At 41.3% G+C, this 27,949-nt stretch overlaps 1 protein-coding gene across 1 annotated transcript; it reads right to left on the bottom strand.

The window, feature by feature from the left end:
* Nucleotides 1-751: 751 nt before the first annotated feature.
* On the bottom strand, nucleotides 752-27,614 carry PGRMC2 (progesterone receptor membrane component 2). The gene is made up of 3 exons (XM_005282755.5): nucleotides 27,093-27,614; nucleotides 2,600-2,755; nucleotides 752-1,873 (listed from the first exon to the last, which is right to left on the bottom strand). The coding sequence occupies exons 1-3, from the start codon at nucleotides 27,502-27,504 to the stop codon at nucleotides 1,776-1,778; spliced, it is 666 nt and encodes a 221-aa protein (XP_005282812.1). The 5' UTR covers nucleotides 27,505-27,614; the 3' UTR covers nucleotides 752-1,775.
* Nucleotides 27,615-27,949: the final 335 nt, after the last annotated feature.

Genomic DNA, 27,949 nt, shown 5'->3' on the forward strand with positions numbered 1-27,949 from the left:
CCCTTTAACACTTCTGTATTGGACACAGACAGAATCTTTGCTAGCATCTTGTTTTGTAAGTGTTCTGGTCTTGAAGAGTGCTACAGAAAGTTCTGGATTAACAGCAACTCTAATCCCCCTCATAGTAGTCCTATTGAATACTATGTGATTGATAGAATATTTTACACCAACTACTAGAATATATTTAACTGAAATCAAAGGACTTATCTATATCTTTTTTGTAACACCTCTCTCCCTTAATAGGGTCTACTACTGCCACATAACTTTAATCAGTAAAGCAAGACACGCCTTCATAAAATTAAAAACACTTAACTGGATTGTAGTAAGACTGGATAATGAAGCAGCCATGCAATTAATATGTTGAAAGAATGGATTAAACAATGAAATTTCTTAAATGGCTAGTTCAGTCATTTCAGCCAAGAGTGGTCATAGCCTGTTAACTTAACTTAGTGTGTATTATACCAATGCCCTGGAATGCTTCAGTTCTGTGTCAGTTTATATTCTTGAACCATAATGTATTATGTTTCATATTTATTTAAACCAAACCTTACCTGAACAAATTTCATTTAAAATTCCTCATGAATGAGGGTGTAATAGGAAAATAACAGAGCTAGATAGTTTTATTCAGTGGCAGTGCAAAGATATTTAAATGCCCTAGGTTCCCCCCCCCCATTTTACATGCATAGGGCAATCCTAGGCATTCTGTTCCAATGTACTGACTAATAGCTTACACACACAACCTGACAACACATTTGGTATTGTACATGCTTTATTAAAATGGTACTTGTATTTACAATATCTGCAGAAATAATCCCTCCCAAGTCTTGCAGTCAGACACCCACCCAGAGACACACACGCACACACCCTCACTACAGCGTTGTGAAGGCTAGGCTCCCAAATATTAGGCAGCTCCTGGGGGTTGGGCGGTTTATTTAAAAGGAAGCATGAGGGAATGCATTTGGCCATCACAATGCTAATTAAGTTTATGTATATTAACATATGGCAGTAACACTGAGTAATCCTTTTCCATTCTATATACAGAATGACATCAAGGTTTGCTAGTCAATAAAACATTTTAATTTCAGTCTTAATGGTGCCTATGAAACCACAGATTGGGGGCTTTCCCTTAAAACAATTCAAGTCTATTTAAGTGAAATAAGGCACAATTAATATTTGATTTAGGGGACAGATAAAAGGCAGGCTTCAGCTGATAGTTTTGCCAGATCCTTTTGAGAGAAAGATCACTTATGTCCTTCAAATCTGCAATGATGTCTCAAGAAAACTGAAGTTTTTCTGCCAGGGCTAGTACTGCCTACATACAAAACAAATTTGGAAATTCACATTTTAACACCAGTTGCAGTGGCCCAGACTTCTAGTATTGATGTACATGAGTAAATATTTTTTAATGCGGAAGGAGAAAACGTGTGAAACAAAACTCAACCTGTCATTTTCTTAAAAAACTTGCTTAGAGAGCCTGTAAGTATGGACTATGTGAACGCAAGGAGTAGGGTGTTTTGTTTTTTTTACACCTTTTACATCCCTGGCCCCTTCTCATAAATGAAGCCTTACAACACATTACAAATAAACTGCAACAAAAAGTTTTGCAGCACAAATAATGCCTAGTATTCAAATCTTTGTTGTGTTATTTTCTTTGTACAAAACCTGTTGAATGTTTTTTTGCAGCAGATGAACTGTACCCAAAGATGCAGGACATTATGATGGGGGAAATAAGAGGTTGCAGTTCTGAAGGCCCCGACTTTGGTTTTTTACAAAGTTCAATCCTGTTTAGTGTGATCCTTGATATCCTCCTCATCTGTATATTCTGATGGTTCTTCCCCTGGTTTTAGGAGTCTACCTACGTAGTCATATTTTTCTGGAAAAGACATTTATGTATCCATTATAGTCAAATGCAGCTACTTCCACTTAATCTCTTCACTGTAACTAATGTGCATTAGAGATCAGGTTCCTCCCCCCCTCTTTCATGCTAAGGTTCTGATTCCACATCACTGCAATCAAAAGAATTTTAAATGCTGACTGACAGCAAGATCAGACCCTGAAATATCTTTGTAGAGATTTTCCACTTGTCCATTCTTTGACCACTCTCCTCCCACCACTTAAGTTAATGAAAATTCTATCCTTATACCTTTGCAACCCCATTGATTAGCCTGTTGATTTTAATCTCCTGTGCCTGCTGAAAATAATGCAACAGATCAGTACTACACCCAAACAAGAAAGATTAAATAGAATCTACACTGAACATCTTATTACTGTAAGGTGCCATATTCTATAGTCACTCCAAGACCTGTTCTGTCAGTGAAGTGAAATTCTATACTTCAACACATCAAGTCTGAAACATAACACTTCCGTTTTAACTATTTGTATAAACAAAAGTAATTAAAAATACATACCTGGGCATTTTTAAAATTCCTTTTAAAGATAAAACTCAGTAAGTAAGTCAGAATTCCCTTTCCAATAAGAAAAATATTGCCATTACTGTACAGTGAGCAAGAAACCTATTTTAAAAAGCACCCACCCATCTGTCAGTGAGAGATTCAGTAGTATAAGTAAACAATTACATTTTGCTAGTTTAAAAAGTTACCTTTAAATTGCATTTCCCATTCTCTAACACTTTCCATTTGTACAGCATTTAAGTCCGATAGGTCATCATATTCATCTCTGAGTGCATCTTTCTCTAGACAGAAAGTTGCTAGTCCCCTGGAGGCATCTCTGCCAGCAAATATTCCATATGGACCCTCTGAAAATAGAAAACAGAATGGATATTTTCATTTTTTATTTATAGTGATTGACCACAACACTTGAGTAAGGTGTGTGTGTGTGTGGCGCAGAAACAGCAGGAAAAACAAGACTTTACATCATCCCATATTTCTGGAGGAGTAGTTGGGAACAGCAGCATTGTAATGTTGAAGCATTTAATGGCACTGCATCTCCACAATGGGCATCACTATGAGATGGACAGGGAAGGCTGACAAGAGAAGCAAAGGCAGGAAAAATAAATATTTTACACAGCTACCTGACAAGACCAAATCGAAAGTCAAACTGTCGTCTTATGTGAGAAAGTCATTTCAAGTGCTTCTGTATTCTGAGGTTGAAGGCACATGAGAACAGAATGAGAAAGGAAAAACTTTTCTACTACGAAATAGTACATACATACAAAAGAGACCATTTAAGTTTGACTTAGCCCTCTGACTTCAAGTCTTAGCAACATCTTAAAATGGAAATCCATTATAGACTTGCAACTTAAGTTCCCTGATGTTAGGTCATTGACCTCAACTGTGATACCAAGGGTGGAAGAACAGTTTTTTAATGTAAAACCAGGGTATTGGTCCAACCATTTCACACAGTTCTTTTAAAGAAATGTTTTATGAACCATCAAATTCAAAGTATTATAAAGTTGCCCTAACACAATGAAATGGGAAATGAAGCAATTACACTGATTTGATTCCAAGTTATTCTATAATGAAGTTCTGGACTGCAAGATGTCTAAGCTTGGTAGTGTAAATCGGTTAACCGTTTAGTCCCAACTTGAAGGCTAATAACCAGCTTACTGCAGAATCAAAGCCACAGTGTCAGTGTTTAAAGGGGCATATAGCTGTTTAAAATAAACAAGCATTCTTACCTATATTAAAGTTTACTAGTTTTCTAATCCAGTTTGCTTTATAATTTGTACTGTTTACTTTTTCTTTCTCAGGCAGAACAATGAAAGTTGATGGAAGTCCATTTTATTTTCAGGTTCTCCATTCTACCACATTTGGGTTTCAAACAGTGCAGTGTCTTAATTTTTTTTCCATTCACAGCTATTTATTCCCAGTCATGGAAGCTGATCTAATGACCTTATTTGTAAAAATAAATCAAAGTTTGGGACTAAAACTGAGTTGAGAACAATGCCAGTTACTTTTCCAAAAACAAAAGTAACAAGTTTTTCAACTGCCAATTTAATCTTAGATTTTATAAGTACATCTGAAGACTGCAATTGCCTGCCTCTGACCCTTTTATTATTTCTGTGGAGATTACCAGGCAAGTTAGTCTCCACACCTATTTCAGAATAACAGCCCAACCTTCATAAACATCTTGCCTCTACTTTTAATAGTTTATCCAACTGAACATAAGAGAAGAATTTTAGACAGGCAAACAGTTACCTAGTCTGGAGTTTGACCAGAACAAACATGGACATAACCTTTTCCCTACAGAAAGCTAGTTGATACACTTGCATGAATGCAGTTGAATCAGGCTCCAGCATAGCAGTGCAACTAATTACCACTTAGTGCAGTAGATAACCTGAGGAACCATACAACTGTGCTAACGAAACTTTAAACTATCAAATAGAGGGTTACTGTATGGAAAGCAAGTCTGACTCTCGGATAGGATTTCCTGTTGAGGTTGGTAAATAGCTTTCCAGAATTTATCTTAACTCATTACACTTTTATTGATGAGGGCAAAAACAGAATTTTAAAATTCCATAAAGTTTCCTTTACATACATAGAGAAGTAAGCCAAATGTTGCATGATTACATATTACCACAAAAATATAGTTATACAAAAACTTTGATGGCAATTTGTTTAATGTTAGGTGGCCAAGTTCCTCAAGCACAACACACTTAACATAACCTTTGGGAACTGTTAGCTGTAGAAACCAAAAAAAGAGTTACATACTACAGTTTGAAGCACCAACTCTTTAATGTATAGCAAACAAAAAAAAATACAAACCAAAATGTAGTTAGAGTCTATGAAAAAATATATTGAATAACTAACTGACATTACTTTGTCTAGTATAGCTATATGGTATACTAAAGATCTCATCTAATAGTGTAGTTATATGTAAAATACGAACATTTTTAAGACTTATAAACCAGACTTGCCAGCTTCTCCCCTCCACTAAGGTTCCTATATGCACTCATTATGCTGGTTCTGAGCTCCTACCATGCATCTATGATCCTGCTAATATGTTAGCAGCAAGTACTGTACAATATACAGTAAAAGCTGTGATATCCAGCACTTTATCAACTAGAAAGCTCTATTAACTGGCATTTCTGATATCTCCCAATACAAATATTCAATCTAGTAACCAGGACTAGTATACTGCCCAGGAGGTTATGCAGTGGCACATGCTGCACTCTACTTTTATGCAAAAAAGGCAAAAGACAAGCAAACTGATATCAGGGATTGATTCAAAAAAGCAGCTTCCAGGGTGTCATCGGGTCATTACAGATTCAGCCCAATTTCCTACACCACCTACATCTACAATGATAATTGACATTGATAATGATGATCCTGAGGCACTGCAAGATCCTCAAGTGCCTTCTAAATCAAAGGAAGATTAAATTCTGTTCAGTAGTTTTAGTGTTGTGTATTTTTAGTGATATGGATGTATGCCATGTGCTGCCCATAGTAATATGTAGTGTCATAAAATAACCTAACATATAGAAAACTTTACCTGTATACACCTAAGTGCTTCAAGAAACCAACCACTCTGCAGCGCAGTACTACTACTGGATTGGTGAGTACCTGTATACTGTACTTTATACTTTATTCATTTTATTGTATTCTAATACTTTGAAAATTGGTATTCCACTGATAAAATATAACTCAGCTAACCGGAATATTTGATTAACCAGCACCCACCCATTTCCCCCCTCCCTCCCCCCAACATGCCAGATAATTAACTTTTTATGCCCTTTCTCAGGCACCAAGAGTGGAGGGGAAAATGTGATCGGACTACTCTACCCAGTATCTGGCTACAGTCCCAAAAATTGCTGGATGTTTCTGTTAAATAGATCAGCAATGAAACATTCATATTTAAATCACGGGGCTGTTCACACCACTCCAATCTCATTTCTGTCAATCTGAAGACATAGCCATGACATCAGTTCATATTCACACTGTTCTCTTCACAAACATAACAGCAAGAAACTTAAGTGAAAGCTTAGATTCTTCAAAAACTGGTAATGCTGCCAGATAAATGATGGTACAGCATTGCCACATACCAGCTCAAACAAACCTTTCTGCACCAAGGTATTTGAAATGGGGACCACCACCCAATTTTTGTACACTACAGCTAGTTAGCTACCAATCATGTAGCTAAAAAAAAAAAAAAAAAGGTTTTTGAACCAGATATTCAGTACTCTTTCATCTAACACACTTCTTTGTGAAAGTATGAGCACTCTGATAGAATCTCAGAGGAATACCAAGACTGATTAGAGAGGGATCTAACTAGTTCAGCCCTTATTTAATCTTCACTAATAAATGCTAATAGGCAAAGGGCAATAAGTAACTAATCTAAACCCTAAAAGATGGACTTTGAATTGTTTATAATCCCACACTACTAGAACACTGGTGAATAGAAGACAGAAGAAGTTGCATATGAATGGAGGAGTGTGATCATGAAACTCTATATGCAAAGCTAATTCTTTATTAAAGTCACATAGCCTATTAACTCCTGTTATGTATGCAGTACTATATGTACTGATTGCCTGAAGTGTATGAATCTCAGCACAGAGGGTACTTGGAGCTTTGCCTAAGCAATTATGACTGACTGTGCACAAAAAGCAGTACAAGCATTTAAGTAAGCCAGAATGAAAAAAAAACTACCAACTTGTTTTATGGCACAAGAGTGCTTTTAAAATAAAGATTTCAGTGTGAAATAAAATATTACTCCAAATACATTCTAGAATGCATGTATTTTAATTGTACCCTGGAAAAAACAATTTAACATGCACCTTCACCATTTTCTTTTCAACAGTCAGTTTAGACTTAACACTGAAATAAATGATTGAAATGGCTAAAAATTGAATGATTAATATTTTGCAGGCTACTCAAGAAGTAGGCAGAACTCAATATATCTATTAATAGCCTTTAGCCTACTGCAGCATTTTAAGTACCGTATTTTCCGGCGTATAAGACGACTGGGCGTATAAGACGACCCCCAACTTTTCCAGTTAAAATATAGAGTTTGGGATATACTCGCCGTATAAGACTACCCCTCTTCCAACGCACACCAAAAAAAAATTAAAAAAACATCAGATTTGATTTCAATATGGTAATTTTAATTCAAATGCTTATGACATGCAGGTACTTAGCAGGAAAACTGTCACTTATAAACATAAGGCTGTTTGTCATCAAACATATAAACATAAAACAGTGCAAGTGGATTAAACTTTTCCTAATTCACTCTAAAGCTGAAAGGAAGGATAAGACAATAAACCCATGGGAGCTGCCATGCTGTTTGTTTTCTAAGCTGTCAACCAAACTGGAACTGATGATGATAGGAGGAAGATAACAAACAAGAGAGAGAGAGCAAGTGCCGGGCAAGTCCCTGGCGAGTTAGCAACGCCCATCATAACTGCAAGCTACGGTATTTTTACAGGTTTTGCTGGCGTGACAGTTTCCCTTTAAAAGCCTTCAAAATCCTCCTGTTCGTCATCTGATATCATAAGTACATCAATGACATCTTGTGATACATTTGTAAGGCAGTCATCGTATGGATCGAATTCCGTATCAGATGGTGTGGTCTCAGCTTCGGCTTCCTCTTCATCTTGCCACAAGTAGTCGTCCTCCATACCATCTAATGAATTTGATATGCCACACTTCTTGAAAGACTTGATTACTGTTTCTGCATCAATATCATTCCAGGCTTTTATGAAAAACTTGCACAAAACATCCAACTGTGGAGCACGCATGTTTCCTCCTTTTGTGAATGACTTTTTGCCGCTAACCATCCATTCATTCCACTGTTCTTGAAAGCGATCTTTAAATGGCTTGTTTAGGCACACATCCAGTGGCTGTACCAACGATGTCAATCCTGCAGGAATAACTGCCGCATCTGTGTTTAGTCTTGCAAGCATTTGCTTAGTGCTGGGAGTTAAATGAGCCCTGAACATATCCCACACCAGTAGACTACATTTTTGAATAAGTCCACCTGGTCGCCTGCTCCATACATTATCAAGCCATAGCTTTACCCCTTCTTCATCCATCCAGCCTTTTTCATTCACATGTACAAAACAACCAACAGGGAACTTGAATTTCGGCATTGTTTTTCTTTTAAAAATAATCATTGGTCTCAGTTTGGCGCCATCAGCTGTGCATCCTAGTACCACTGTAAAACTGGACTTCTCATGTCCTGTTGTTTTAATTAAAATTGTTTTTTCACCTTTTTGATGGACAGTTTTATTTCCAACCATATCAAAATTCATTGGAGTTTCATCCATATTTCCAATACTACTTAACGCATAGCCATGTTTAGTGCGCTGTTGTATTACGTATCGATGGAAACTATTTACTTTGCTATCAAGATGTGCAGGTAATTTTGGGGCAATTTTCATCTTTTGCCTCAGTACCATATTATGCCTTCCCATGAATCTAGTACACCAGGATACAGTGGCCTTAAATCTGTTGCTGTGATCTGGGTTAGATTTGGCCCACTGAAGTGCAAACAAATGTATTTTATTTCGTGTCACTACATAAGCGTTTTGGCGATGCTCATTCACCATGTCTGCTACATGTTTTTCGAGTTCTGGCCAATGTGGAGTGCCTCTTCTTAATGCACACTTACCCCTTGGCATACTCTTCAATGCTTTTTCATTTGCTTTCCAGTCCCGAACCATCTTTTCTGTTACTCCATATTGTCTTGCAGCAGCGCAGTTATTATGTTCCATGGCAAAGTTTACAACTTTAAGTTTGAAACTGGCTTCATATTTCTTTCTTCTTGCTGTTGGAGCCATGATGGGGTTTTGACTGTTGGACATTTGTATACTGTACTGTATGTACTGGTGCTATACTGTATGAACAGGTACAGATACTGGTGCTGTACTGTATGTGGTACCCAGTATACAACAACCAGCCAATCACGGCAAGCGATGTACCTTACCGGCGATTGGCTGGTTGTTGTATACAAAGCCTGCTTGGATTGGTCAGCTCTCCCTGCCTGCCCAGCCCTCCCTGTCTCCAAGACTATCAGAGCGGTAGCGCAAACACGCCTCTTTCACCCGTCTGGCCCGCCCTTGTATCCTATTACCTCCTTCTCTGCCTCTCAGATCTCGCACATGCGCGCCTGCGCCGCTTCACTGCAGTCCTCAGGAGCGAGATCTGAGAGGCAGAGAAGGAGGTACGGTAATAGGATACAAGGGCGGGCCAGACGGGTGAAAGAGGCGTGTTTTTCTGGGTACAGCGCCGCTCTATCTCTTTTTTCCATACCCCGGGCGTCCCGGACGCCTGCAGCTTGCTCCGCCCTTCACTTACACCTTCCCGGTGAGGCGCCCCCTCACCTCGTCATCGGGCGGGGATGCGGCCGCGGCCGTTTTTGAGCTCCCCCCACCATATGCGGCGACCGCAGATTCTCCAGTCCGGCTCGGAAGTTTCAGCACCCGCCCTATAAGACGACACCCGGCGTATAAGACGACCCCCGACTTTTGAGAAGATTTTCCTGGGTTAAAAAGTAGTCTTATACGCCAGAAAATACAGTATTAGTCTGTAAATAGAGCTGAAATGATGGTGACTATCTTTTTGGAGTATGAAGATTGATAGTAACTTAAAAAGCCAGAGCAAAAGGGGGGAAGGCCCCTCGTCACTGAAGCAGGAGCACCAAAACCAAATTCTTTAAAGACGATCCACCTGAAGTCAATCTGCAGTACTCCAATACATCTACTTATAACATCACCTAGTCCTTGAAGTTCTGAATTAGAGTACAAAAAAAAAAAAAAAAGAAAAAAAAAATAGAAAAACATAAGCCGCTAGACTACACAAACTTCATTCCTTGCCTGATACCATATGGTGTCATAACTCCCTAGAAAAAGCAATTACTAACTACAGCCTACAGAATGGAATGACATTTTATTTCAGATTTTTCTTTCCCAAAGCACTTAAAACAATGTTCCTTTCCCATACTGAATGTTTCAATAAATGCCTTACCTACTTAAGTAACTTCGGCTTTCAGTATAAAGTCAATGTCTTCTAATGGGAATGTGTGGACTGACATATGTCTAAGCAAAAGTTTCTCAGAAAGGCTTTTGCTCCATGTATCTAGAGTAAAAACTTACCAGGATTTTACAAGCTTTACAGCTGTTTCTGTAAATTGGGAAGTTGTATGGTTCTTTGGAAAGCTGCATTTAATGTAATATTCAACCTGCTGCAAATTATTCCAGTTTGAGGCCCTCCTTAAGGAAAATTAACTTCTCTGCTAGTCAACCCATGCTAATTGAAACAGGAAATTAGATTATGATTATTTACTTTAAGAAAATTTTCCATTAAAAACAACAAGAATATTGGTAAAAATAACAAGATACTGTAATTATGTTTTCATGATCCATCTTAAAGCATTTAGGGTGGCCTTTGGAATTTTTTGTTTGCTTTGCAACCTGTGAAGAATTATGCATCCATCCAGTTTTGCTGACAACAAAAAAATGATTATAGATGAGTAATAAGACCTGTAATTTCTAGTAGTCTCTTTTCTAATAAAGTGGTCAAATATTAATGTTCTGCCAGAGACTTAACATGTTCATTACAAAAGCATAAACGAGTTTCTTTTCAACTAGCAAGGTCATGTCTAAATCACTACATTTAATGCTAGTCCTTGAAATAGGACTTCAGCCATTGTATGGGAACTCAAATTGCTGTATTTCAAGTCTAACTGACCTAAAATTGCCAGCATGAATTTACCGCATATTCCCTCTTCCTTGAAGAAAGATCAGGTGAAGGTACTGTATATTGACCATTCCAGAAAGTGAACTCATTAGAAATAAGCCTTCCATCACCCTGTACTGCAGTGATTCTGAAACGTCTCCCAAAGAGGCACCAATTTCTTCTGGAGTAAGAGGGAAAACATTCTAATTCTGGTTGTTTACACCAGGATTCATTGAATGTAAATTTCTGAGTAAACAATATTTTATATCAAATACTGGATTACACGGTTTGCTTTTGCTGAGCCCCTCTGTGGCAATTACCTAGTTACAAGATTTAATAGGCTGCCACCCATCTATATTTTAAAAATATTTTTTCAAACTAACTTTAAAAAGGTGTTATGGAACAATTTTCCTTGTACTTAACAGAGAAGAGTCACCCAGGAAGGTGCAAGTATATTCAATTTAGGGGCGGGAAAGATGCTTGATCAGAATGGTCTGTGTTAAGTCAGTCTTGCGCCACCGAGTTCCCATATAGCCTTGTAAAATTTACTCTGTGCCTCATTTCCCCTATCTGTAAAACAGAGATGATAATCCTTCCTTTCTCCCATGCTTTGTCTGTCCTGTCTATTTAGACTGTAAATTTTTCAGGGCAGGGTGTAAGTGTTTAAACATCGCACAATAGGGCTATAAGCAACTAGAGGTCCCACTGGACATACTGTAGCATGAACAAACAGAAAAATGTTGAGGGAGCTATTTCCGATACCTAGCTCTTACATAGCACTTTTCATGGAATGTACTTCTCTTCAGTATTATTTCACTGAAATAACTGCCTTGTTTGTGAGAGGGTAACATCAAGCCAACATTGCAAGGGTACGTGTATTTCCACATCACCTCCTCCAGCCCCAAAAAGGCTTCTCTTAAATACAGTATAACATTAACAACGCTGCTCTATTTCGGTACTCAGTAATCCTATACCAGGAAGGATATGAAAAAGAAAATGGATACAAAGACATTTGTGACATGATCTACACACACAAAAATACTGAATCAGATTAACCACTGTTGTGTTTCTCATGAACACAAGAGGTACAACACTGAGCATGCTCCAACAGCCAAGAACTCTTGTTAAGACTTGAGCATCAAACTGGATACTGAAACTTGACACAAAGTGGATGATTATAGCCATCTAGAGTAGCATATTACAACCTGAATATCCTTTCCTTTAAAATATGAACTTGTGCACAAAATCCAATTCATTCAAAACATGCTCTCGCTCTCTCTCAAAGAGCAAGTTATATGCCAATCACAAACCAATCATTTCAGTAAAAGTTTGTATACTTCTTTTGAGTCCTTTGCAATGTAATCTGATATAGAAGAGTACAAAAACATGTGCTTGACATCCTGGTGAAGAGTTCAGTACAAGAATCCAGATGGGCAGACTGACATCTAGAAATTCAGATCTAGTTATTTTATACCAAAAGCACAAACTAAGATTTCCTAAAAAACAAAGCAAATATAGCTAAGAGTCTTAAAAAGCTAATTTCTAAAAAAGCAAAACAAAATAAAGGGTCACAAGTGATGTAGGCTATTTTGCAAAGGGCACCTATGTTACTATAAACACTAGGGCCAAAATGTTTAGATGTATTCAGTAATTTTAGATGCTCAGCTTGAAATAAGTAGGGCTGAGCACCCATAGCTCCATCTGGACTTATTTTGGATTTGAGAGTGTTCAGCACCCCTGAAACTAATCAGTCACAGCTGAGCACTCCAAATCAATCACATTTTCTTTTATATTTGGGCCTACTGCAAATATGACCCAAGGAAGATTGGCCGGGTTTGAACAATTCACAGTTGTAACTAGTGTGGAAGTAGTTATAATTCACAAGAGGAAAAGATTAAGTAACTGTATTAACAACTTGTACATGGAAAGGCAGACAAGGCAGGAAGCAATGCTGGCATTTGACTGGTCCAAAAATAACTGGTAAATTAGTCAAATATTGTTAAATAAGTGAAAAAATGGTCAAATATTTTAAAGCACTAGTTTATTAGAATAACAACAGTATCAAAAAAGAGCAACAGTTTATCATATGCAATGGGCTTAGCCTTACATAATTATACCCAATTACAAAAAAGTTACTGAGTTATTTTAACTCAGAAAAATGTGAAAATTAAATGGAGTTCTAAAAAAAAAAAAAAATTGCTTTTGGCAGTATTAGGTTAGCATTTAAATGTGAATGTTGTTCAAGACTGAACATTACAAAAGAAAAATAAAACAAATAGACTAAACAGCAAAACATAAAAGAAAAGTCATTTTTAAATACACTTATGGTACGGTAGGCAGCAGAACAAGTCTTCAAGCAACTTAACAGCTGTATACCTTTTCTGTTTGTGTTTGGGAGGAGGTTAAATGATTGAACCCTCTTCTCCCTCCCCTGACCTGAGTTAACTTCTGTATATTTGTCTACAGAGTTTAGATTGTAAGCTCTTCAAGGCAAGAAGCCAGTTTTTTAACTCATTTAACATGCTTTAAAAGCCACCATGTACACTGATGGGCTGGTATGCAAATCAAGATATACATATGCTTGTTCTAGAACACTGGTTCTCAACCAGGGGGCCACAGTGCTCCCCACGGGGCTAAAGCCCCAAGCCCCTGGGTGGAATTCAGGGTGCAGGGGGCATTGCACCTCCCCCAAAACTGTAGCACCTTACCCAGAGTGGGGCAGCCCAGGAGGCAGCTCCATATGCACCCCCACACCTCCTTCTCTCCCCTAGCCCGGTTAAGAGGCTGAAAGCTGGAGTGGGGAAGTGTGGGGCAGCTCCTGTTCTAGCTGGTGCTATGGAGCAGGCAGATGCGGTATTCCCCCATCTCCTGCTGCTGGTGCCCAGGGCTGCAGTTGCTCCTCACCTTCCAGACCCCTTTGACCGCACATGCAGCTGCCACCCGGGCGGGAGAACCCAGCTCCAGGGCTGGCAGAGCACTCGGGGGAGCAGCAACGATGGGGGAGGGGGCTCCCATCACACAGCCCCTAGCTACCCCTCTCCCTGCATCCCGAGCTATCCGCACACAGCCCCTAGCTACCCCTCTCCCTGCACACCCCCTGCTTCACAGAGCTGCTCGCTAACCCGTCTGCACTTTGAGCAGTTTTCAGACTTTTTGAGCTGAGGCCCCCCACTCCAGACACCCCCACAATGCTCTCCCCCAAATTCCTTCCCCACCACCCAACAACTCCTTCCTCACTATACTGACAAGCCCCCAAACTCCAATCATGGCTGGACCCCCAAATTTCCCCCACCCCTACCCTCTGCCCACATGGGCTAAGTGGGGGAGCTGTGTTTTGTGGGTGGTGTCTTGGTTCACTGCCACTCCCCCAAGTTGTTCACAGCTGGCAGGGGTGTCTAGAAACCTCGCTCCAAGCCCCTCTCCCCTAAACCCCTGTGGGGGCAGAAGGGAGACAAATTAGGTCTGAGGATGTCTCCAAATCAAGAAGGGGGAGGAGGGAAGTCTCTAGGTCACAACAGGCCATCAAGGGTTACAGATAGGTCCTACGCCCTTGCCTTACTGTAACAATGCACCAGACTAATGCTCCCAGACCATCGATGTGGACCAACACTTTAGCGGTAACCTTGGATTGTTCCAACTAGCAATACAGGAAGTGGTACAGCTCAGGTATAAATGTCCATACCAGCAATTGCTGAAGTGCGGTTACCAACCATCAAGGAGGAAGATACAAGTTCTGTTAAATTTTAATCACAATTTACATTCTTCCATTTTTCTGTGACGCTTTGTTTAGCTAATGCATTGGTAGCCAAAAATTCCAGATTGAAAATACTCTTGGCATTTGGACATTGTATACAGCCACCTGAAATAGCCTTATCTAGGACTGAGTCTAAGAAATTTGAGGGGATGGAATTCCTTAATGGAATGCTGAAAAGTCAGAAGGAAAAATAATCAGCTTGTAAGATAGGCTACAGCATCACTACTACATGTGGGACACGTTATATTTCTTTTAATCAAGAGATAATATAGGGTTATAGTGAGGGAGCAAATAAGCAATTGCCAAATAAAATGAATTTGGCTATCATACTAGAATTTCCTCTATTACGGTTGTAATTTGCTTTCTATTCCAAACCAGAATTTGAGGATCCCTCCTAAAACCCTAAAAAAGTTTTCCACCTGAACTCTCTCATATAGTGACTATAACAAAGATTTTGGGGGATAAGCTTCAAATTAGACAAAGCCTTGTTGAGATGGGACTTTAAAAACAGCCAATTTCCGTTTTCAAGTTTACCACCACAGATGGACCGAGTGGACTTGTAGGCTCTAAAGTTTTAATTGTTTTGTTATTTAGTGCAGTTATGTAACAAACAGACAAAAAAAATCTACATTTGTAAGTTGCACTTTCACGATAAAGAGATTGCTCTACAATACTTGAATGAGGTGAATTTAAAAATAAGCAAAAGAAACCGTATTTTTCCAGTGCAAATATTTGTAATAAAAATATAAAGTGAAATGTATTATAATTGAAATCAATATTTTTGAAAATGTAGAAAAATCATTTAATAAATTTCAAGTGGTATTCTATTATTGTTTAACAGTGTAATTGCGATTAATCACAGTTTTAATCAATCAACAGCCCTACTTTCTTCCTTTCTCCTAGTATCTTAGTTGTCAGTCGTTACATTTGTAGGTAAAGTTTTCTGACAAGTGTGATTAAATTGATGTTTCCTTAAAAAAATTTTCATGGTGTATTTATATGGCCATGAATAGCTATGCATCTTGTCTCCCTATATTGAAATCTCTTCACCTTCAGTGTTTGAACTTCTAAGATTTTCTCTAATCTCATTTATTTAAGATGCAGCATGTGCCAAATGTTCCTGCCTGCCCTCTACCACCTAAAAAGAAGTGTGATTACCTCACCCACATTCATTTTGGAATCCACTTTTTAAAAAAAAAAAATCACCCTTTTAAATAAATTTACCTAAGAACATAAGAATGGCCATACTTGGTCAGACTAAAGGTCCATCTAGCCCAGTATCCTGTCTTCCAACAGTGGCTAATGCCAGGTGCCCCAGAGGGAATGAACAGAACAGGTCATCATCCTGTGATCCATCCCGTCGCCCATTCCCAGCTTCTGGCAAAAGAGGCTAGGGACACCATCCCTGCCCATCCTGGTTAATAGCCATTGATGGACCTTTCCATATATTCTTGGCTTTCACAACATCCTCTGGCAAGGAGTTCCACCGGCTACCTGTGCATTGTGTGGGGGAAAAAAAAAAAAAAAAAAAAAAAAACTTCCTCTTGTTTTAAACCTGCTGCCTATTAATTTTATTTGGTTACACCTCCTTCCCCGTTCTTGTGTTATGAGAAGGAATAAACAATACTTTATTTACTTTCTCCATACCAGTCCTCTATCATATCCCCCCCGTAGTCATCTCTTTTCCAAGCTGAAAAGTCCCAGTCTGATTAAGCTCTCCTCATATGGAAGCTATTCCATACCCCTAATCATTTTTGTTGCCTTTTTCCAATTCCAATACAACTTTTTTGAGACGGGGCGACCCGATCACCACATAGTATTCAAGATGTAGGCGGCCCAATGGATTTATATAGCGGCAATATGATACTTTGTCTTATTATCTATCCTTTTCTTAATGATTCCAACATTGTTAGCTTTTTTGACTGCCGCTGCACACTGAGTGGATGTTTTCAGAGAACTATCCATAATGACTCCAAGATCTCTTTCTTGAGTGGTAACAGCTAATTTAGACCCCATCATTTCATATGTATAGTCGGGATTATGTTTTCCAATCCCAACTATACATATAAAATGTAACAACAACAAAAAATCCATGAGCTTGCTCCTGCCTTCCATAGATCTATCTCTATTCCCAAACAAATTGAGGGAGTTTGAGAATTAGCCTGTCCCCTTCACATTCAGAATGAATACTACTTTCTCTGTAGCTCCTGTTGTCAGGAACTGGTTTCCCGTATCTCCCAAATTCAGTTCCAGTGTCAAATGAAAACTTGTCTTGCCTGCTAGTTTAAGTTAACAGGCATAGGTAAGAAGAAAATTCAGTGGTGCACGTAAAATCCATGCCCTTTCCTCCGGCGGGGCTACTGCTGTGGTACACAGAGATGCAGCTCCATGGAAGGGCAGGGGGCGGGGCTGGGGGTTCTACTCCTTTTCCTGCTGGGAAGGGCAGCAGGGAAAGGAGCAGACCTCCCAGCCCCGCCTCTTCCAGGCACAGAGCTGCGTCTGTCCTTCTTTGTACTACAGCAGCAGCCCTGCCGGAGACAGGGCTGCGGGGGCAAAGCTGGGACGGGTACAGCCGCCAGAGTTGCTGCTGGCATTCTGCTCCTTCTCCTGCTGTCCCTCCCAGCAGGGAGAGGAGCAGAACCCTCAGCCCTGCCCCGCAGCCCTCTCCTCTGGCAGGGCTGCTGCTGTGTCTTTCTGGTACGCTGTACTGGCTATAAATAACTTGCTGGTACGGCGTACCAGAGTGTACCGGCCTACTTGCACTGCTGAGAGAAATTAACATTAAAGTATTTTCAGGTACAGTTTATATGAAAGATGCTATACAAAAGAAGCTGCCTCAGTTAAATTTAAGTCTTTACTTGGAAGCATTTTGTTTCTGGCAATGGATGTTTTTCCACTCCAACATAGTAATAGTTAAAAACAGATGACATGCAAAATTCCAACCTTCTTTTTGTTGCTTTTGATTTTTTTCTTGAACATGACCTACCACAAATTCTAAGATACAAGATGAAATGGTTTATACAAATTGGTAACTTACCAGAAAAGACACTAGTGTCAGTCCTAGAATTTCCTGACACTAATTATTTTTAAGTTGGCATATTTAAAAAAAAGTATATGAAAATGCAGTAGTTGGGGTACTTCACCTTGTTCAGAACCTAACCCTACCACTTTGTACACTACCCATGTATGCAATTAATTCAATTAACTGAAATATTAAGTCTTGGACCTTCGTGGTTTGTCCCCTCAAACTCTGACTATAGACTGAAGTCCTAATTTGAGCTGGCAACAAATACCTAAAATTAAAATGAGTAATCAGTATGCACAGAATGACAGTGGACAGTAGCAGTCTTTTGCAAGAGGTCAAATGGCATGCTGTGTTTGCCAACAGGAAGCTTATGTTACCACTGTAACTGTTTGACTAACATTCAATTAGAACAAGTTGGTAGACAAGGAAATTATTTTATGTTACACAGATTTCAGTCACAGATTGGAGCAAGTTCCATTGATAGCTTCATATCAACGCCAGAGTCTGGTCATTCCCCCAGATGTTAAGAGGGTTGACTCTGCAAATTCTGACCCTGTTTCCACCTCATTGTACAACACAGTACATAGTCAAATACAATATTATCCTCACTGGCTCTGTATATCTGATTAGTAAAATACATATCTCTGAAAAGCAGGGTACCTCTCAAGCTTGTGTGGTTAGGCACCTTGAATGGAATGAAAGCCATAAAAAACAACAATGCTAAACATCAAGTTTCGTTTTGATGTCTTCAGGCCACCTGCAACTTGCAAAAATGATGCTTACAACTCCATCTTGGAATATCTGATAACAGGGCAAAGCTTTTATTCCTGGGGGGAATTCTGCACCAAACAATTTAAAATTATGTGCCAAAAAATTAAAAATTCTGCACAATTTTTTTTAAAAAGTCTGCAAATTTTATTTGTCAAAATAATCCAATAGAATCACACCAGTTTCAAATATTTTGGTAAGTTATTTAAACTACAATACAGAAAAAAGTCACAATAACTATTCAGCATTTCCTAAACCCACAAAAGTTAAGTTACAAATACTTGGTAACTAATACCCTGCATTCCACTTCTAATCCTGGATTGTAATTTAAATTACAGACCACCAAATAGGAAATTAAAAAAAAAAAGCAGAACGTCGTTTTAAATTGCTCAGACTTTCTATGACTTTCATGTGTGAGTTTTGCTAATCATTGTCCTGGACCTATGTGGGTACTTTGGTAAGTGTTTGGTTCTGATTGTCCTGACATTTTATTGACTGCTTGGTAAATGCTGACCATGTGAATTTGCCTTTTAAATGGGTAAGTAAAAATCTAACCCCACTGTGCCACTTTGGCACAGGAAAAAAGTGAGAAAGCACATAGATCTTCCTAGCAGATTCCCTTACTGTCATTTATAAGGCTTTACATCACTCTGGCAATGTAGGGGCCTTAAAACTTTTGCAGGTTTTTATGCTCCCAGGGGAACTGAGTGAGAATGGGAACAGTTAGCTAACAATAGAATAACGATTTTACTATGCACACAGGTTGCTACATTTCTGCCTCAGAGAATGAGATCAATTAACCATCAACAGCAACATGAACAAAATGTGGGGGCTTTTTACAAAAGCTATTTTCTTTAACTTAAAAACAAATAATTTTCAGTAACATACTAATATTAATTAAGTGTTTTTTCAATTCTCAAGAAGTTCCATTTTACGAGGCAGGCAGGCAGCTACATTTCTGCCTCAGGGACAAAGCCTTCCTCCTGCATAACAAAGAGACCTACCCTCCTCCACGCCCCTCGAGCCGCAGTATTGAGAGAGGGACAGAAGTGTCTCGCTTGTTGGCCAGCCCCTCCCCCTGACGGTGATCAACGTCGCCCCCGCAGGCACGCACACCCAGCCTCCCTCCCCCCGCAGTGATTTGCGTCTTTGAAGCTGCTCCAGCAGAAGAGACACGTGTCCCCGCCCGCAAATTTCTTTTGCGTTTTTCTGCGCAGGGAGCACAGAAATATGCAGGCAATATGAATTCTGCACCCCAGCATGGGCGCAGAATTCTGTACACAAGTTTTATTTAGAATAAACTCTATGTAAACAGTACAAGTGTCAGAAGTCTCCTGTACAGACAGCTTCGAGACTTGGATGCCATCAGGTTGTGACGTTGAGGACAAAAACACTGCACTGTCCTGCACCAGTGGATGTGAGTGCCTTGGGGAAATCTGTGCTAATGCTATAGTGACAAAAAATTGAATCAATGTTTTTTTTGCACCAGAGCCACATCTGCAAGGTACCAATATCAGTGGGAGTCAGGTGACTTGGGTTTTATTGACAGCAAGTTAGAGGCAGAGCTGCATGATTGTGCAAATTACTTCTCAACTCAGTTACTCCATATGCAAAAAAAGGTGATAATGCTTACCCATATTGGGAAAGTAATCACAGACCTATTGATGAAAAATTAAATATATGTGCTAAATATATTACTTGCTCAACCCTAAAGGTTTCAAGGGATGAGTTACCAGGCTGAAAGCGCTCAGCACTGACACTCCCACTTCAGGGAACATCTTTGTACTAAAACTACATAGCAATAAGGCCTGCCTTTATCTCAGACACACTTTTTTTTATTTTAGTTTTCACCAAAAAGGTTATTAGCAATTGGACGTCTAACATAGTGAATGAGGTAGAATCAGAAAACAAAATAGGGAAAAAACACAAGTTAAAAATTACTTAGACAAGTTACATGTCTTCAAGTCACCAAGGGCCTGATGAAATACATCCTAGAATACTCAAGGAGCTGACTGAGGAGATATCTGAGCCATTAACCAGATCTTCAAAAAGTCATGGAAGACCGGTGAGATTCTAGAGGACTGGAAAAGGGCAAATATAGTGCCCATCTATAGAAAGGGAAATAAGGACCCGGGGAGTTACAAACCAGTCAGCTTAACTTCAGTACCTAGAAAGATAATGGAGCAAATAATTAACCAATAAATTTACAGACACCTAGAAGATAATAAAGTGAAACAACAGTCAGCATGGATTTGTCAAGAACAAATCATATCAAAACAACCTAATAGTTTTCTTAGACAGGCTAACAAGCCTTGTGTGTGGAGTGGTAGATGTGGTCTATCTTAACTTTAATAAAGCTTTTGATACTGTCTCAAATGACCTCCTCATAAACGAACGAGGGAAATACAACTTAGATGGAGCTATTAAAAGGTGGTGCATAACTTGTTGGAAAACCATTCTCAGAGAGTAGTTATCAGTGGTTTACAGTCAAGCTGGAAGGGCATATGACGTGCGGGGTCCTGTGGGGATCAGTTTGCAGTCCAGTTCTGTTCAATATCATTATCAATGATTTAGATAGTGGCAAAGAGTACACTTACAAAGTTTGCAGAGGATACCAAGCTGGGAGGGGTTGCAAGTGCTTTGGAGGATAGGATTAAAATTCAAAGTGATCTGGACAAACTGGAGATATGGTCTGAAATCAATAGGATAAAATTCAATAAGGACAAATGCAAAGTACTCCACTTAGGAAGGAACAATCAGTTGCACACATACAAAATGGGAAATAACTTCCCAGGAAGGAGTACTGTATTGCAGAAAGGGAACGGGGTCATAGTGGGCCACAAGCTAATTATGAGTCAACAGTTTATCGCTGTTGTGAAAAAGCAAACATCATTTTGGGATATATTAGCAGGAATATTGCAACCAAGACACGAGAAGTAATTCTTCCGCTCTACTCAGGCCTCAACTCCAGTAGTGTGTCCAGTTCTGGGTGCCACATTTCAGGAAAGAGGGACAAAGAGGAAATCAGCATGTACCAAACTTTGGTTTCACTGGGAGGGAGTCGCTGCAATTTCTGTACTGAACCTTTTATCCAGCAGGCATACAAACAAGACCATAACTTCTCTAGATACGGGGCCTGGAAATCTACTTAGAGCCAGGTGTTTCTGAAGTATTCTGAGCCATCTCACTTAGAGGCCTCAAAAACAATCTGCTTCCAATTACAGAGTTTCAGGTAATATCTTCAGAACTGGGAGATACCCCAGATCATCTTCCGAAGTCTTTTCAGTCAAATCTAGGGAAAAAATAGGAGTAAGACAATGCATTCTGACAACTTGTATGTCACCAGAGGCAAGAGAGTATTAAGCATGATTCAACAGAGAATCAACACTTTTGAAGTAGATAGGATGATACCCCTGCACAGATAAGCATTGAAGCAACTCCTAAGAGCAATCTCTAAGTTAGACCACCGCTACCAGAGCATGGTTCAGAGTGCTAAGGCACGTACTGGAACAGAACAAATTAGTCAGAAGATACAAAAAAAAGAAGAACAGGAGGACTTGTGGCACCTTAGAGACTAACAAATTTATTAGAGCATAAGCTTTCGTGGACTACAGCCCACTTCTTCGGATGCAGATACAGTACCAGCCTAAACAAAACCTAAGTTCACAAATCCAGCAGAGAGCTAGAACTGGCCAAAATGGTGCAGTTTCAACAAGGAAAGGAGTCACAAAAGAATTACAGTGAAATAAAACTGGCGGAACATCTGTGCTCAAGACACACTTATTCAATGAGCCTGAGGCTATGTCTACACTACCGCGGTAAGTCAACCTATGCTACGAGTCGACATACCTTAGGTCGAGTTACCGCAGGGTCTACACCGTGGGGGGGGGGGGGGGGTCAACGGGAGACTTACCTTACTCTTCTCATTCGGGGTAGAGTACAGGGGTCAACTGGAGAGCGATCTGCTGTCAATTTGGCAGATAATCACTAGACCTGCTAAATCAACCACCGGTGGATCGATCTCAGAGCGTCGATCCCGGCTGTAGTGTAGACCTGCCCTGAGAGTGAAGAAGTTCCAGCTTGTCTTTAACTAGAAGCACAATACCCAAGAGCAGGAACCCAGTCAATATAGTACCTTTAGAGAAAGATAGTTACAACCTTAACTGAGACAAACCAAAGCTGTGACCTTAACTGTTACAAATTTACTGTCTTTCCAGAGTATTAAGATGAAAATTCAAGTGAAGCATGACTCCTGTTTTTATTATTCACAGAAGCACCACCCCAGACCTAATAAAACAAATGCTAGAGAAGCCAGTCAACTCACTTTGAGTGTACTGATTTGACGGAGTATTAAAATAAAGTACATCACCAAGCTTTCACCATCTGCCCCTTCTGAGATATCATTAGGAGCTCCCACATAAGTGAATTATTGCTTAAGCACAGGAAAAATACACTGCAGCAACAACAATTAAGCCGGTTTCACAACTATGGTAAAATTGATTTATTCACCCTTGAGGTATGTAGTATTTTAGCTGACTGTAACAAATTATTTTGTTTATCAGTGGCACAATCTGAAACTTGCATGCTATGTAAACATGTTATCGAAATAACAAATTTAGTGTTCATTATTTCTACATGTATAATTTGAACAAAGTCTGTTCACCAAAGAAAGATAACCATGTGAATTAACTAACTATCTAAAATCCATTCCTGTAACCCTCAAATCATTTTCACCAGTAGTTAAGTCACCTTTTAACCCATGGTTATGCTCTCAACTTATTCAAGAGAAAAGACTGTTTTGATAAACTTGTTCATAAGTGGACATTTTATATTCATGTCAAAAACAGATAGTTTGACACCCTTTAAATTATCTCTCGTTTGAAACTGGACTACTACTGTCCCCAGTAGTCTCCCTAAACCAATGCCATTAGAGGTCTGACAACTACTATGATGACAAAAATGTGTTCAGCACCGTTAGAGAGTGACAGATTTCTGTAACAGTGCTAAAAATGGTTTGGTCCATCTACAATAGGAATTAATCCACTATCAGCACTGTTCAGGGACAATAGTTGCTGACAAGGATCAGAAAACAGTTTAATTTCCTAGAAAGATAGGGTTTTATTTCCTCCCCCACTATTAATAGAGATTCAAGGGGTGGACTAATCATATTACTTATGTTAAACAATTTTAAGATGGAAGATTTTAAAATTACTACATGGAGTTATTTTGATTACAGAACACTTCCTAACTTTTCAGCATGTAGATTCTATGCCAGGGGTGGGCAAACGTATTGGCCTGAGGGCCACACTGGCGTTGCAAACTGTATGGAGGGCCAGGTAGGGAAAGCTGTGCCTCCCCAAACAGCCTGGCCCCCGCCCCCTCCCACTTCCTGACCCCCTCAGAACCCCTGACCCATCCAACCCCCCCCCCCCCCCCGCTCCTTGTCCCCTAACCACCCCCCGGTACCCCACCCCCTACTCCCTGTCCCCTGACTGCCCCGACCCTTATCCACACCCCTGCCCCCAGACAGGCCCCCCCCTTCTCAGGACTCCCACGCCTATCCAACCCCCCAGCTCCCTGACCCCTATCCACACCCCCACCCCTAACTGCCCCCCAGGACCACAGCCCCTATCCAACCCCCCCTGCTCCCTGTCCTGACTGCCCCGACCCCTATCCACACCCCCGCCCTCTGATAGCTACCCCCCCCCCCAGGATTCCCACACCTATCCAACCCACCCTGTTCCCAGTCCCCTGACCACCCCCCCACACAACCTCCACCCCATCCAACCACCCCTGTCCCCTGACTGTCCCCTGGGACCTCCTGCCCCCTTACCACGCTGCTCAGAACAGCAGGAGCTTGCAGCCACGCCACCTGGCCGGAGCCAGCCACGCCGCCCGCACTGCCTGGCAGGAGCAGCAGGCCAGAGCGCTCGCAGCGCGCTGTGGGGGAGGGGCCGGGGACTAGCCTCCCCTGCCAGGAGCTCAAGGGCCAGGCAGGACGGTCCCGCAGGCCGTAGTTTGCCCACCTCTGTTCTACGCACATATGCACTATATTTAAATGCCCATGCTGTCAGTTTAAAAAAACCCACAAAGAAATACATAAAAATAAAACTATTAAGCTCTGACAAAAACAGAAGAAAGAAAATTCATATATCTATGACATAATGTACTAAGATTTCTTCATTTTGTTTACTGCCCATTAGACAGAGGATATGATCAAGTAGTACAGGCCCAGAATTTGTGAGGCTTTTACAATACGCAGTAGTAAAAATGTTTTAATATACTTGAAGAAGTATATTAAAGAGGTTTGGATGTATACACTATACAGCAGTATTTGCAGCACAGACTTTATATTACTACTAGCGGATAAGAACCAGAAAGTGAAGTTGGCTAGTCGAATTTGAGACCAAATAATGAAACTAAAGAGTAGACATCAGGAATGCTGAAAAGGAACATTAGATTTATAAAATTTGTTTATCAGATTAGTAGTAAAAGAGCTGACAAGTTTGTTTTTTAAATAACTACACATTGTTTAACTTGACATTGTCCCTTTTGAAGAAAATGGGCATCTCTCCCATCTCTTCATACAGAGAAAAGAAGTGTCATACCTACTTTAAAAAAAAATTCTCAAGGTGCTGAGTTGGCCCAGGTTTTCCAACATACCATTGTTTACAGATGATTTTCTTGATTGATTACAACTATACATTCCTTCAGCATAGTTTGAACTGCCTTGTGTACAATGTTAAAGTTACCCACCTCACTGGCAAAAAAAAAAAAAAGGTATGAAAGCACAGGATGTATTTATAATAAACAAGCTTCAACGTAAATATAGAAATTCAACACTAACTTCTTAGGGCTTGTCTACACTGGCAATTTACAGCCCTGCAACTTTCTTGCTTGGGGGTCTGAAAAAACTCCCCCCGAGCGCAGCAAGTGCCAGCGCTGTAAAGTGCTGCACTTCCAGTGCTGGTAGCTACACCTCTCATGGTGGTGGTTTTCTCTCCCAGCGCTCTGCCATGACTATACAACCCAAGTTAAAGTGCTGCCGCAGCAGCGCTTTAGCATTGCCTGTGTAGACTAGCCCTTAGAGACACAAGGTGGGTGAAGTAATATATTTTGTTGGAGCAACTTCTGTTGGAGAGAGAAACAAGCATTCAAGGTAGAGTGGCCCCTCGTTGTCACCTACTACCCCATACTGAAACCCGTAGGTGTATCATCTACTACAACTCATACTCAATGGGGCCCCCATCCTGAAAGAAATTGTTCCTGAACCCCCTCTTCTGGCCTTCAAACCACCCCCCAACCTTTCCAAGCTCAGCATCAGAGCCAAGCTCCGGACAGACCAGGACACACCAAATCAAAGCAACATCAGACCCTTCCAGAACAACAGATGCAAAACCTGCAGACATATCTTCACTGCTACAATGATCTAACCCACTCCACCCCCAAACACACCCTTCAAGATCTATGGATCCTACATATGCCTATCACAACATGTGGTATACATCATCCAGTATACTAAATGCCCCAAAAACCACAATGTGGGTGAAAACAAAACAATCACTATAAAGTGAACTCCCACAAGAAAATGATAAAAGATGAAAAACACCGCATCACCTGTGGGTGAACACTTTTCACAAAGCGGTCAGTCTTCATCCTCAAGAGAAATCCACAGAACACTTTCAGAAGATAAGCCTGGGAGCTTAAATTCCTATCTCTGCTAGACATGAAAATCATGGACTGACTAGAGACATTGGATTTATGGCTTATTACAACAGTCTAACTCACTAACCCCCTCTTTTTGTCACACAGAGGTGTTAACAGGCCAGTATACCTTGAATGGTCCCTAGAATATGTGCTAACTACTTATGCTAAACAACCTGTTCCACCTTGCATTTAGCTGTCAGGCTCAGAGTATCATTCCCAGACCTGAAGAAGAGCTGTGTGCTCAAAAGCATGTCTCTCTCACCAACAAAAGTTGTTCCAATAAAAGATATTACCTCACCCAACCTTGTCTCTCTAATATCCTGGGACGGACACTACTACACCTCTACATTTAATTTCGTAGGGTTTTTGCTCCTGAGAAGTAAATCTTACAAGCAATCTCTGCCCCCAAGAGATTAAGTTTAAGCTTTTAAAGGCTACATAAGTAGTGCTGATACCTGAAGTCTCTTACACGCCAATTATCCTGAGGTTAAGATTTGTAGTGTTAAGAAGAGAAGAGGTCATTTGCACCATGAAATAAGCAAATCTTCCATGTGTTTTCCAGCTGTTAAAGCTAGAATGAAATCAATAAGACACCATCAACTTTCACTTCGACCCACCTTCCATTAGGACAGATTGAGAAACGAAGTACTATATCCCTACACTCAATTAAACACAAACAGAGACGGTTAGCTCCAGTTCCACTCAGAATTTCAACTATTTCACAGACGTCCCTTCACATTTCAGTCAGAGCTCAGTGAGCAGGAGTGTTAACAGCCAGGACTGTAGCTGCAAGGCCAGGAAGGGAGAGAGAGCAGGGTCTGCAAGAACCTTTCACATGTGGGCGTCCCAAAACAGCACTCGGCTATTTTAAAGCACGCAGCCCACGGACGGGCGGCTGGTTGAGATAAGCAGCATGAGCGGTAGCTTGCACTTTGGAACAGCCCCCCCCAGCCGCATGGATACGCGCACGCCCTGCCAGCCCACCCATCCCCACACCAGCCTCACAGCGAGCAACCTGCCAGCCAGAGGCAGCCGAGGGGGAGCACACGGAGCGCCTGCTCCCCGCCGGGAAGGGGAGTTTGGGCAGAGGCAGGGCTCCCCCACCTGAGGGGGATCGTGCTGCGCTTGGGGGCACGATTCCACCCCAGCCGAAGAGCAGCTGTGGGGGGAGGCGAAGCCGCGCCCGCAGCCCCCGCTGGCTCCTCACCAGGCCCGTAGAACTTGCTGCCTTTGGTCACGTCGAAGACTTTGCCGTTGACGGCCAGTAGAATGCGAGGGGTGCGGGCCCCGTCGTACTCGTGCAGCTGCTCCAGCGTGAAGTCCCGCCGCTTCATTCGGGGCAGGGAGGCGGCCTGGCTCTGCTGGGCCGCGCCCCCCGGGCCGCTCCGCTTCCCCCAGCGCAGGTAGAGCCGATAGGCCGCCAGCAGCACCAGCGCCAACAGCCCCACGTTCAGCAGCATCTCGCCACCCACAGCCCAGCCTCCCGCCGCCGCCGGGGGCGGCTCCTCTGCGCCCCCGCCCCCCAGGACACCACCGCTGCTACCCTCAGTTCTTAGTTTCCCATCTCCATCGTCCGCCATCACTACCAGGCCAGCGCCGGCTCCGCCCAATACGGGCATGAGGGAAGAGCGAGGGGGCGAGGCACATTCGGCCACCTCCTCTGCTCGCTCCGATTGGTCACCGACAGGACACGTCACCCTCACAAGCTCGCGCCAAACTCACGAATAAGACTCAGACACGCCCAGTTCCTTAACCGCCGTGGCTCGAGAATTCTACCCAAGGCGCGAGAACGCGCACGAGACACGCAGCCGGCCAAGGAGGCGCGCGCGAGAGAGAGAGACTAACATTGATCTGTGCCCGAGCTAAATTCGTACAGCTCGCTGCGGCGCGTGCGGGACTCTGAGCTACTGCGCGAGCCATAGGGCAATCACAGGAGAGCGCGCGAAACGTCGAATTAATGCGCGAGCCGCAGGCGGGTAATAAACTCGCATCCTCGCACAGAATTGGCCTCCTCCCCCGGACTCTTAAGGTGGCGCCGCGCACCTACTACACTGAGCCCCCTAT

This window comes from Chrysemys picta, chromosome 5, assembly GCF_011386835.1.
Source record: "Chrysemys picta bellii isolate R12L10 chromosome 5, ASM1138683v2, whole genome shotgun sequence".
NCBI classification, from domain to species: Eukaryota; Metazoa; Chordata; order Testudines; family Emydidae; genus Chrysemys; species Chrysemys picta.